General features: G+C 40.1%; 1 protein-coding gene across 1 annotated transcript in view; it reads right to left on the reverse strand.

Annotated features, from left to right (window-relative positions):
* The window catches only part of grik2 (glutamate receptor, ionotropic, kainate 2), a 426,471-nt gene that overhangs the window by 159,843 nt on the left and 253,213 nt on the right, over window positions 1-13,415 (reverse strand). Inside the window, exon 8 of the mRNA XM_050045772.1 lies at window positions 5,302-5,445. Within this exon, the coding sequence (XP_049901729.1) occupies window positions 5,302-5,445 (144 nt within the window). The remainder of the gene's footprint in view (window positions 1-5,301; window positions 5,446-13,415) is intronic.

Raw genomic sequence — 13,415 nt, forward strand, 5'->3', positions numbered from 1 at the left:
GCTGTCCAGCAACCTCAAATCTGTAGGGGAGGGGGGGCGGACATGACTCGCGGCAGTATTTTGAATTGGAGTGCAGTAACCGTTTTGGCCACATTCTTACATACAGCGCCTTTAAAACTCTAACATAGAGGCACTGAGGGTGAGGGCTAATACAAAAGACTACACTTCAGCCAACAAAGGGGTTCTGAAATGAGGGTCAAGAGGTCCAAAAAGGTGTTATAAAGTGACCCCAGTAAACAAGAATATTCTGTATTTATGGAAGCTTTCACACCAGGGACCCAGGCCCGGATCCAAGTACACTTGACCACAAAGTCCACTTTGTTTAAAACTGTGTACCGTACCGACTTGAAAAGTTTGTCTCGAGTACAGTTCATATATACTTGGGTTTGATTTGCATCAAAGTATGAAAACCAACTGTACCAAAACACAGAAATGGACTGCCATATGATGCAAGTAGCAGTTGCAAAGGCATTTCTTAATGCCACTGGTCTCGTTTGTCATATGCATATGCTTATGCCTGCAGCAACCCTAGATTTCATCCTACACAGCCATGAGTAATAAAGTAGGAAGGCAGGTGAGAGGTTTGTATTTTATGTTCTCTCCAAAATATAAACTAAAAGGCATACTGCAAAGGTGGACTACAATGTGTGGGCTTGGGATTGTGTGATTGGCACTCTTTTTTACACTGTAATGACAACATAAACAAAGGTCACGTAGATGATGCGTACTTCACATTAGTAATATTCTTTGCCACTGAAGTTTCCCGAGCTACGGATAAATGGAGGGGCAGAAGCCAATGGTAGTTGGGCACAATACGAATCAATTGCACCTAATACGAAAAAGCCCTTAAACATCTGTGTTAACTAAAAATGATTCCTACCAGTGCTTGCTATTATGACATTAGGTTTCACTAGGTTTCAGACTCCTATTGCACTGTGTGGTATATGGGCAGCTCTAAAATACAGCAGTGATTCAGCAAGGAAATGTTTCTAAATATACTATAGTATGACAATGTCGAAAGAAGGGATGGACATTTTAAGAAACTCACACATTTGAGTAGAGTACTCGAGTACCTGCAAACCCCATGTACTGAGGCTGTTACCTTACCACAGAGGCCCCAACACGTTCACATCCCAAGTTGTCACATATCGCCACTTTGTCAGTGGACTTTCAGGTCTACATATTACACACAAGGTATCCCTCTGCATCTGCTGTTGATGTTCAGGGACACTTCAACCATGACGTCAGCAAAAAGATGTGGTTAGGTTTAGGAAAAACAAACAAACATGTAATTAGGTTTAAACACACCATGGACACATCATGGTTTGGCTCTACATTCATATGGGAAGTGAACACCTGCCTCACGGGTGAAAGTTTGGGGTTTGTTGGATCCATGCACCAACCCTCCTGCCTGCCCGGTAAGGACTTTCCAGCTCCTCATATTATTACCGGAGGGGTTTCAAACTGATACTGCTGTGTCCCACCGCATTATGACGTCTTGGTCTATCATACTGCCACAAAAGGTGGCCTTTGGTGTACCTGACAAAGAGGCAGTATTTAATGACTTTGGAATGAGAACAGGCTGGAGGCCCATGTTCGATCGTAACCCTCTGCTGTATGTCATCTTCTTTCGCTATATGTCCTCTTTGCCTATAGTATCCAAAAAAAAAAAAAAAAAAAAAAGGCAAAGGTTTATACAAAAGAAAAAGTTAAGATTTTACCTAAAAGTGAAGTGGGGTCAAATCAGAAGTGTTCCCGCCTCTGGGGAGCATGAGTGCCCCAAAATTTCAGTACGATGTGCGCATTACATTTTGTTATTTCTTGTGTACAATTGGAAAGTTTGGCCTTTCAGTGTTTCACCCCTTCATAATGTTTTTCTTTTTCACTCACAATATATTGTATGCACATTTCACTACAGTTTATCCATTGCTAGTAATATGAGGCACTCAAAAGAGCACCCTGCACTTCCATTTATCACCAGCAGAATGTACACATTCATCCCAATCACCAGATTAAATGTCGGTATTGTACGTTTCTGGAAACCTCAGTAATGTTACATTTATAATTCCTGCAAATATAATCCAATTAATCATATTTCCACGTGTTTTGTATCTACTCTGTGTTAAGACCTTATTTTTTTATTTTGAAAAGCAGATGTAGTCACATGTGTCCTGGGCCACTGAATGATTACAGAACATTGATTGAAGAAATTACTGGTAATACCGTATAATAGTAATAAATAATGGTAATAAGATCAAATCATGAGTAAGCACATGGATTTCAACACTTCGTTTTCCACTCAAACCCAGTTAATGCAATTTAAAGACTGTTAGGGACCACAGTATGCAGAAATAATTTTGGAAAAAAGGTTATGTTCCTTTTTCTCTGGCCAAAATGTAACACAACTTTGGGGCATTATTTAGCCCCCTTTCCAACAACCTAGCATAACATGGTTGGTACCAATCGATGCCTCAGGTCTTCTAGTTTAGTATAATACCTGTGTCCACAGTAGGTTTTCTTACTACAAATTAGTAGGGCTGTAGTCAACCAAAGAAAATCTTGGTTGACTAAAGTCGCACACAATCTTCAACTAATCGATTAGTCGTGGGGAAAAAAAAATCTGCACGTTATTTTTACTTCTGCGGTGGTGTGTCTGTGTCACTCTGCGGTTACACCTCCAAAACACTACTTGGCAGTGGAGGACTGTGTTGAGTGCTGTAAAGTTTAGTTCAAATCAAACTTTATTTATATAGATGATTCAAAACACACATTAAACATGGCTTAATAGAGACAGTTTCAAACACAAGTACAGTAAACAAGCAAACACTTGTCTTTATCTGGACACATTTCCCCCACCAATACAACATGCTAACGTTATTAGCACAAGTCTATGGCATTTTACATTGTATAAATTAGCCTAGCGTCTAGCGATCTTTTCGTCTTCTCATATGAAACCAGGGACAACAGCAACACTTAACACTCCATTACAACTCACAACATTCATTCGACAAAACAACTGTCTTATACTAAACATGTTTTCCAAGCAACTACAACATGCTAACGTTATTAGCGCCAGCCTATGGCATTTTACACTATATAAATTAGCCTAGCGACAAGCAGAGATTTCCTCTGCTCACATGAAGCCAGGATAAATCCCTAAGTATAAATCCCTGAAGGATAAATCACACACAATATTTAAAATGCTATTTTAGTGGAGGCTTTACTGTCTTCACAACTTATTGTTTCTTATCTGTGAAATACAAGTAAACACAAGCTTCGTTTCCACAGGGAAATGGATTCAGCTTATAGAAACAGACAAGAGGTCTGCGTCACCGCAACGCTGAGCGTGATGGTGGGCGAGTCCAACTTTCTGTCAACAAAGGGGATTTTTTGAAAAAAACCCCACTTTCACAGGTAACTTAGCCTGTCCCCCCGCCACAGGAAATAATGGATTAATCCTGGAAAGCTGTTGATGTAGCACTTTTCTCCTTATGAAAGTAACACGGCAATTATTCGACTAATGAGAATTTGGTTGGATGAGAGCATAGCGACCAAATAATCGACTATTCGACCAAGAGACTACAGCCCTACAAATTAGTCTTACTCACTTCTCACCTTCAGCTCTGCCTGCCATACCTGGTGCTTCTTCATGTTTTTTGGGTGTTTTTTTGGTTTGTTTTTGTCATACATTTGGCCGTTGCCTATCTGCTCCTTTTATTTTCTTGTTCGCTCTGTACCCTGACATTTCTTTTAAGAGCTCCGGATTTTTGGTGATGCATTCTGACTTAGCTAATCAGGCAGCAGTCCGCCTCACATGTTTATATCAGCAGCATTTATGAGTCCTGCGCATCACGCACCTGACTCCATCAGATAGACCTCACCATTTCATAATACCTGGAAGTATCAGATGGCACATTGAGATGTGTTTTAATGATAACAATACATTTATTTTTCTTCTAAATACATTCAACTTGTATTGTCAGTAATATTGTTGTACTTAATCCCATTTAAGGTTCAACCATTGACCTTTTGTCACTCATGTGAAACAGTGGTCTGCTGCTTGGCACCTGTCTTGCCTAGCTATAAGGCCATCCACCATCCCCTCCATCCTTTGATGAGAAATTCAGCTCATTTACATGTAATTTGAGGCTCACATTAGAAATTTGTATATGATATATATGAAACATACAAATGCAATAACTATAATGTAATGTAATGTAATCTGTGGTTTGCGCAAATGTACAAGGCCAACATTTCATCCTGCTGACTGGGCTAAGAAATTGTTAGCAGCTTGTAGAGAAAAAAAAGAGATAAAGATTTTTTTTCCAGTTCAAAGAATGACCTTAATAAACCAAATCCAAACAAACGGTCTTATCTTGTCATACATTTCTCAACTAACCATTTTGAAAACAGGCATATAACATTCATCTGTATTGGTGTTCTCATGGAATCTGCAGTGCAATAACAATCAGAGCAAATTTACATTAATTTCAATCTGGGGACATTATGATGTGAGTTCATCTGTGCAGTAAAGTTCATGCAGAAGAGAGGATTTAAAAGATAATGTCCTGTGAACATGTGCAGAGCATCATTCTGGATTAGCACAAGCGATTTTCTGCACTGTAGCCATTGAGCTAACAGCGTCTTAAAAATGCTGGCATCCTCTTGTGTGACTATGGGCTTAGAAAGCTTCAAATCAGAGGACAAAAACAGCCCAACAGTAGCAGATTGAGAGAAGATGGAAAGAAAAGAGGGAATGAGGGGAGGGTCAGGGAAGAAAACATTTGTATGGTTAGCTTAATATAAATATATCCACATGTATGCTCTTCCCATTTGCAACCCTAATTATTTGCTTCTCTTGGTCTCTGCAAACTAAAGGGGAACAGAGGGTTAGAAGCCCTAAATATAGGTTGCCTAATACCCAGCCTTTTCACAGACAGAAAGCTCTGGATTAACTGTCCCAGCTTCACAAATGCATCAAACTGTGGGGCAATTACCAAAAATTAAGATAATGTGTTTTTGTCTCTGCATCAGTGATTAATACTGAAATCTGGAAAGAAGGCTCAAGATGGCTGCCCTCCTCGGGGGAGTATGTATGTACACATAGTGAATAAAATATTTCCATACAAATAAATACACAGATAAATAATTTCTATTTATTCATATTCCCTTTCTTGACTGCCTCTGCCTTATTTGCATTCCATCTCTGTCCGCTTTCCTGAGAGCATGTGTTCTCTGTGTGGAGGTGCCGTGTATGTTGAGGAGGAAGACAGAATGGGGAGCAGGTAGAGCAGCATCTACCTCTTTGATGAGGGCCATGAAGCGGTTCCCGAAGCGCCAGGGCTTGTGTCGGTTGCACTGTAATGAGCTGACAGTGATCTGCTGAGACTGCTGCACAGCCACGGCCACCACGTGCACGGCATCGTACATCAGTGCGGCGTCCGTCTGCAAGCCAAAAGGGGGGGGGGGGGTAAACAGAGCGTCATTAACATGGAATGCAGCACACGACAGATCAGCACGCCGCGGCAGCATGGAGCTTTTCAGAATCAGAGAAATATCAATATCATGATGGCAGAATCAAAGCCTCACAGTGAAACTCAGACGTACGGCTAGGCAGAGTGAGTGAGTGTTAACGGAGAAAAACAGTAAATGCATTTGCCAAAGCCTAAAAACAGACTTTTGGCAATTTTATTTTTATTATTGATTGTATTTACTATAAGTTGAAAGTGAAGCTCAAAATGGTGCATTCATCTGCAGTACTAGTGCAAATTACATGTTACAGCAGCGTAACACACAGGATATAAGGGCAAAGAAACTCATAAAAAAATACAAGTACATTCAAACATAAATTAGACAGATTAGACTGTATAAAAATGTGCAAATATAAATGTTATGCACAGAGTAAAGTTTCCAATAATAAAGCTACTAAACTCAAATAACACGGCCTATATTTTACCTATTATTAGTGCTACATTTTACAGTTATTACCTGTAAACATTTTTACAAATGACAGAACCTCTTTAATAAGCATTGTATAACAGTACTACAAATACTACTGCTGCCAATACTAATATTTGCACTTACACAATTCATGTCAAATTTATGCATATAACACATAAAACAAAAACAAAACAAAACAAAACAAAACAAAAAAAACACTTGACCAAAATGCTGTACAAATTAAAGTGAACAGCACACGCATAGTGGTAAAAAGCACAAAAACAACAACACATGGCAATGGAGAAATATAAGGCAATGTCATAATATGTGCACAAATCTAAAACAGAAAGAATAACACACACATATACATACACATATATATAAACACACACACACACACACACACACACACACACACAATCTTTTTCTTTTCAATATTTCTTTATTTCTGTTTTAATTAGTTTGTTGTATACCAATTAGTCACTCATTTTTATTTTTTAAATAAATTATATCAGCATAGTCTTTCTCCTTAAGTTGAACGGACATTTGTTAAACCTGTGGCTTCTTGACCCCTCCTGACACATTTCTTATTTGTCACTATCTGGATTTTATGCACCTTTTATGTGTGTGCAAATAAAATATTAAGAAAAAAAAGATGATTAAAAAAAAAGGTTATAAAATACTTAAATACTGAAACGACATGTACATCTTGAGTTTTGCCTTAAAAGGCTATTCCAACATCTTTGGAGCTCCCAACACAAAGGCACAGTCTCCCTTACTCACTAGCCTCGATCATGGAAACTACTAGTGCTAATACTACTAATAATGATCCAATACAGGATACTTTTGTTTTATCTTGTTCCAGTTAGTCTAGGGTTATTGCAGTCCATGTGTAACAGTCACTTTAGAATACAGACATCTGCAGGTTGGAGCAGGAGTGAAGGGAGTGGTGAGGGTGACACCATATATGGGTCATTCTGAGTTTTTAAGGAGCCATAGGTACATTGTTAATTTCCTTAATTCTGGAACACAGTCCATTATTTTAAGGTCCCTTAATGACAAGAGCGCACATTCTATATGCTCAGTATGCTCTTCCAGCTATCTATAAACTCTTAAACTATTTTGGAAAAAGCTTTGTCCTTGTCAAGATTATTCAAAATCCTAGGGACATGAGATTAAATAGTGCTATAAAGGGTGAATTTCTAGCTGCTGCTGTAATTTACAGAACAAAGGGTGGTAGCCCACTCTGAAAAGCCTCTCAGAAACACTTAATGCATGTAGAAATATGTATACAGTGTACAGTAAAAGATATGTGTAGTACAGTATGGAGGCCCCAAAGGGTCACAGTGGAATGTTTATCCTCAACTGCTTTTGAATTAATTATAGGCTAGTTTAACATATGTATACATATATATATATATATATGTATATATATATATATGTACCCTTCAGGGGGCTCTGTGCAATACAGTCACACTATGGCTGAAAAATTTGTTTTGAGGATTAAAGTGGACATTACAAAATGCCTACGTTAATTGAAGACACTGGTGATACCAGGAGCAGCATTATTCTGCATTTCAATAAAGTATGATGCCGTTTTTATATATATACAGCAACAAAAGACCATTCAAGCAAAACAAATAAACAACACACAAAAGGATCTCAAGCTGAATATGTGTGATTCTCTCTCTCTATATAAACACATATACATGATAAAGTCTGGACAGTAAACAGTCGGTAGGAACAGAGGAGTGTCGTCGGAGCTATCAGAGAATTGCCAGTCATCCACGCTTCATGAAAGAAGCCTATAATTCTGCAGTTCCTCAAAAAAAATCTAATTAGTGTTTGTCTCGCTTGATTGAAAAGCAATCAAAACAGCTCTCTACAGTTGTTGCATGGAAATCGTGCCCTGAGGTGCTTGGGAAAGCATTGTCCTGCAGGAAAAAAATCACTCCCAAACCTGTCATTTTCCCCCATTTGAGCCCTGATTGAGCATCGGAAGACTGCAGCTTAAGATGCCAGTTTGGCTGTAATAGCGTGGTGAAGACACTCCAGTGGCTTTTTGACATGCGTGAATGTGTGTGTGTGTGTGTGTGTGTGTGTGTGTGTGTGTGTGTGTATGTGTGTGTGTGTAGCTGGATCCATATGCATGGGAGATGTCCAGAGATGTTTCAAAATCAATCACAGTCAATAAGCTTGCCTTCTAGAAATTCAGCCTGGTTTCAGCATGTGCCCGCAGGAGTGTGAGGTATTAATAATCTGTGTTAGAAGAAGGTGTTGAAGCAAAGGAGTGTGAATTTATTGCAGTGTGGGTGTCACCTGGAGGCTGTTAAGTGTGCGTGTTGGGGGTTATGCTGTATCGTTTTTCAGATATGGGTGTCAACCGGCAGTGATAGGATGGATATGACCCACTTTAACTGACTTCATAGTTATCTTAGAAATAACCAATGTTACACTGGTTGTAGAATTTGTCATGCTACGTGTCATACTGTCAAGTATCTTCTGTGCAAGTGACAACGTTGGTGTATGCACTACACAAGAGAATAGGCATCACCAAGATCAGGGGGGCTCACCCGTTAATATTCATACAAATTCATAGAAATCCAGCCAATATTCATATGTGATGTAGTCCATCATGGGGGTTGTACAGGAGGAAAGCTAATGTTATGAAACTGAAAGAATTACATCTTCTGGAGAGCAGGAATGGACTTAGTTAATTTAATGGAAACATTCTTGTTTCATCTTTATGTTTTTGGTATACAAGTAGAGATTGTAACTTCATGGTGGTGGTTTAGGAAAGGTCAACAAGTATCCAAAATGGAAATGGTTCACTCTGGAGAGCAGGAATGTGCCTGATTAATTTTATGGGAACCAGCTCTTCAGATTTTCATATTTTGTGGATACATGGGGACACTTTAGCCTGATAAGGGTATTGATATTGGTACTGGTATCTAATTTTTGAAACGATACCCAGCCCTAAAGATGGCTCGAAGTCAAAAAGGTCAAAAACACTTAGAATCATCTAGAAACCTTGATTAATCACAGAGAATTCCATGAAAATTGTCGAGAAACACTGAATGACTAGACAGACTTACATCAGCATATTAACAAGACATCCTATGAAAATACCAAAAACTGCAATGTCTCTATATTTTCCAATTTCCCGACATTGTTTGTGGTTTTTCCGACCCAAGCCACTTCAGCGACATCTAAATCTTTAAAAATGCAGAGGGCTCACATAGGATTTCATTCATAAAATGGCTAAATAATTAGACAGCTGGGTACTGCAGTGTTTTTGCAAATGTAACTTTAAATGGAGTAATGAGTGCATTACATGGGGACTATTTTCATTTATGTGTTTTTAATAGTTTTTAGATGACAATTGAACAATAAGATAAATCAGTCTTTGGATACACACATTGTAGTGACTGTGGGATATATTCATTGTTGGTTTGGGTCTGCACATGGGATTTGTTGGCAAAAAGAAGTAGATAAAAATTGCCTTATGGTCCAAGAAACAGCACGTCTTTAATAGCTAATGGCTGCATGTCATAGTACTGGCAGGTTCTGGTCATTGCTCATGTCTAGCTAATGGCATGTACAAATATACATCATAAAAACATCATAAAAGTCAGTGTAGAAAACAGTGTGACAAGGCTAACCTCTCTGCCATGATGCCACCCAAAACATAAATTGCTGCACCGTAGTAACAAGACCTATGCTCCAGACATTTTCTTTTGCAGTCCTTTCACAATGTCCTGTTTGGTGTGAATTGATTCTCTCATGGAATCGCTACAATCAGTGCATTTCCACACAGAGGCAAAGACAGTTTGGATGGTGCTTTGGCATGGAGTTAAACTTTGGTGAACTTTTGACAAAGATTGCAGAATGGACCAATTCAGCCATTCTGACAGTGCTGAATTTTGAATTACTGGAGAGGATGACAGATTCCCAAATAAGGAAAGCTATCATATTAACTGAGACACAGTATCCAATTTTATATAACCCTGCTCTGTTGAATAAAAACAGATTGAGCCTCACTCTTTAAAACCACAGACAAAACTAGCTAAAACCAACAATGCCACTGCACCTTCTCCAAGTAATACTACTTCTGCAGGCTTCCAGATGTGCAGAGCAGATGTGTTCCACTGTGCAACTCTCTGGTGTGACCACTCACTTAAGCTCAATGTAAACATCCCAACCAAAATGATCAAGTAGGTTATTCGTTATTGCTTTCACTTAGGCTGACCAAACGTCCTCTTTTGCCCGGACATGTCCACTTTTCACGTCCCGTCCAGGGCGTCCGGGGCGTCCGGGGCGTCCGGGGGTTTTTTATAAACTGATGATAATGTCCGGTCTTCCGTGTGTTTGTGTGTGTGTGTGTTAGAGTGCGGCACGGGCAGCATATTTCTGTCCGAACCCGAACCGAGCCCGACATTATTTAATGACCAAAGCACTGAGTTTGTGTCACACAGTGGTTACAGGCTATTTAACAGGCCGGGCGTGCGCCGTGGGTGCTCAGCTGCGGAGAGGGAGACCTCCGTGTTTGAGACGGGAGCGGGAGGCGGGAGGTCCGACGCTTCTAGCGAGAGGAGAGGGAGAAATAAAACAAAATAAGATAAAATAGGAAAAACCTGTCTCCCTCTTTTATTTTATTTTCAGCGTTTAATCAAGGCGGAGGCGGGCGGCTGGAGGTCCGAGACTTCCAGCGAGGAGAGAGGTAGAAACAAACAGCCAATGTGTGTCTGTGTGTGTTATGTTCAGGTGTTGTCACGTAAATAACAGTGCCCAAGCAATAAACAGGACAGACAATAGGATTTTATTTATTTTTACACTACATTTTCACTGAAAGCTGACCGAATCCGACCCGAGCCCGAATACAATTTATAGCTACATTTTTGACCAAACCCGGCCCGACCCGTCGGGTACCGTCGGGCTCAGATCGCCACACTCTAGTGTGTGTATGTGTCCCCTATTGGGGCCTATCTGAATTTCTGTCTTTGAGAGATATTATTTTGTAATATAACTGAATTTTCTAACCATACATATAAATTTTAAATATATTAAAATGATAAGGCATCTTTGAGTAAACTGCGAGTATCATTTATATTAAAATGATAAGGCATCTTTGAGTAAACTGCGAGTATCATTTAAGTTGGCTATGTCGTGGCCCGGCCGAGTGTCCTCTTTTTTGGAAATGAAAATATGGTCACCTTACTTTTGTCTGCACCCTCCAAAAACCATTAGGAACAACCAATGCACAAAAGATTCATGAGACTGTTTTTGATCTGCCACTTCAGCCTGGTCTAGCTTACCAACAAATTCTCTCATCACATATCAGTGTTTGGTCATGGAATTTCCATGATGAGATATGATGTGCAAGATATCCTGGGTGCGTGGGTTGTAAACGGGTTCTGTTACACCATGTCAACTTCTGCCTGTTACATGCATTGTCTGTTATACAATACACTCCCGTTTTCGCAGGAAATGTACAGTTTCCATACAGTCGCTTTTTAAATAAATGCACTGTGTCGGTACAACACCACCAATTGACGTTTTTTTCCTTCAACAAATCCATTTGGTTACATTTAGCCAACACAGGCACACAGTTGGGTTTGAGAAAAAAGAACAGGGTTTGGCTTTAAAATCTCATTGGAAGCAAACACTAGCCTCCCGTGTAAAAGTCTATGGTTGTTGAACCAATCCACCACCCCTTCCACCCACCCTACGGGGACTTTTGCCCACTTAGCCCATGTTGTTGTCCTGCTGCCTTTCCCACTGACATAGCCGGGTGTTATTACCCAATAACAGCAAATGGTCAGGTATCATACCGACGTGAAAAAATGCCTTTTTTCCCTCAGTGTCTGACAGCAGAAGTCACTGCCCAAGCAGCGGTATTCGACGACTTCAAAGTGAGACTGGGTTGAGCAGACGCATTACTTGGTTGCACACATTGCATTGAGGATGTGCACCTGGACCACAGAAACAGAGCCGATGGAAAGTTTAATTAGAGTAATTTGTCACAGTAGACACATGGATTTCCTGATTGAACAACATCACACACTGGCCTCTAGTTAATGTTACAACCCCCTAGGTATTATAAAGAGCAAGAAAGTCCACATGGGGAGGTGGATGGGTCAAATAGACACCAGATTTTCATGCAAGAGACCACTGTTCTTGTCCAGTGTAAAACTAAAATTCAGCATTGGCTTCTTTTAACTTTATTTACTTACCTCCTTTGCATAGTTATGTCATGATACATGATGTACTGACATCACTTTACTACATACTTATGTCCCATATGTAACAAATGAAGTACTCTCGACTGAAACCGCAAACTTATTTTCAAAACCTCACCAAGTAGTTCTGGGGCTTAAAACCAACTGTGCCACCACCCTGTAATTTACCACAGTAAGCAGTGTTGGGGGTTGTGGTCATTTCCTGAATTTCTGTAAGACTACGTTGAGGCCTTCTACGGTTAAGATTGGTTAGATTTAGACAACTAAAACTATTTGGTTAAAGTTAGAGAAATGGTGTGGTAATGAGTAAATGAAACACACTTTGACTGTTGGTAGGAGAGAGGGTGTGAACAGCAGCCTCCAGTGTTTAAGTCCTGATCATCTGCCCTAACCTTGTCTTGACCCTTTGTCCTTCAACAGTCATCAGTAGTATGACTGCAAGAGGTCCTTGTCAAAGACATGTTAACATATGCAGGTTTAAGTGTTTGAAATCATGGCCAATGCTGTTTCACTGGTGACGACAGCCTCTGATATCGGCCTTCACAGACCTAATTTAGTTCAAGGCTACTTTGTGTGTTTGGGTGGGAAAGACTTCAGTGTGACTGCTAGCTTCATGGCATCCAGTCTTTCTCTCAGTGCTGAGGGCAGGAGCTGCAGCTCTGTGATGTTCACACTGCCATCCATTCTCTCCGCTATAAACCACACAGGCCCATGGGGACCTCATAATAGCAATGTGACACCCTGTCAATCACAGCACAGATCCTTCGAACAGGAGAAGTCAGTGAGATTTGTTGGGTAGTAGAAGTAAACTTGTACTCTCACCCAGATGGCTGGGACTAGGCTGGCATCGCCTCGTTCATGATAAACTGACAAAGATATTCCAGCTGAAGCATTTCAGTCAATACGGTGTCAAAGTTAAGAAAGTATTTCATGAATTAAATATGTTCTTAATTAAAATAAGCAGCCCAATATATTCAGTTGTGTGCGGGAGTGAGTAAAGATGAGCGGAGGCTTGCTGGAGGAGCTCTGGCAGCAGAGGTTTGTGTGCCTCTCTGCTTCTCCCCGGTGCGAGCCTCACAAGTACCCGTCAGGCAGACTCGCAAATGATTTAGCAACACCGGCACTTCACTCTATAAACATCTCATTAAAATCAATTATGTCACTCCTGAATGAAATTAAAGCTAAATGCTTTAAAAGCTGCTTTTCCCTTGTGTCAGCCAATATGAGCATTACCCC

Source organism: Epinephelus moara, chromosome 6, assembly GCF_006386435.1.
Source record: "Epinephelus moara isolate mb chromosome 6, YSFRI_EMoa_1.0, whole genome shotgun sequence".
Taxonomy (NCBI): domain Eukaryota; kingdom Metazoa; phylum Chordata; class Actinopteri; order Perciformes; family Serranidae; genus Epinephelus; species Epinephelus moara.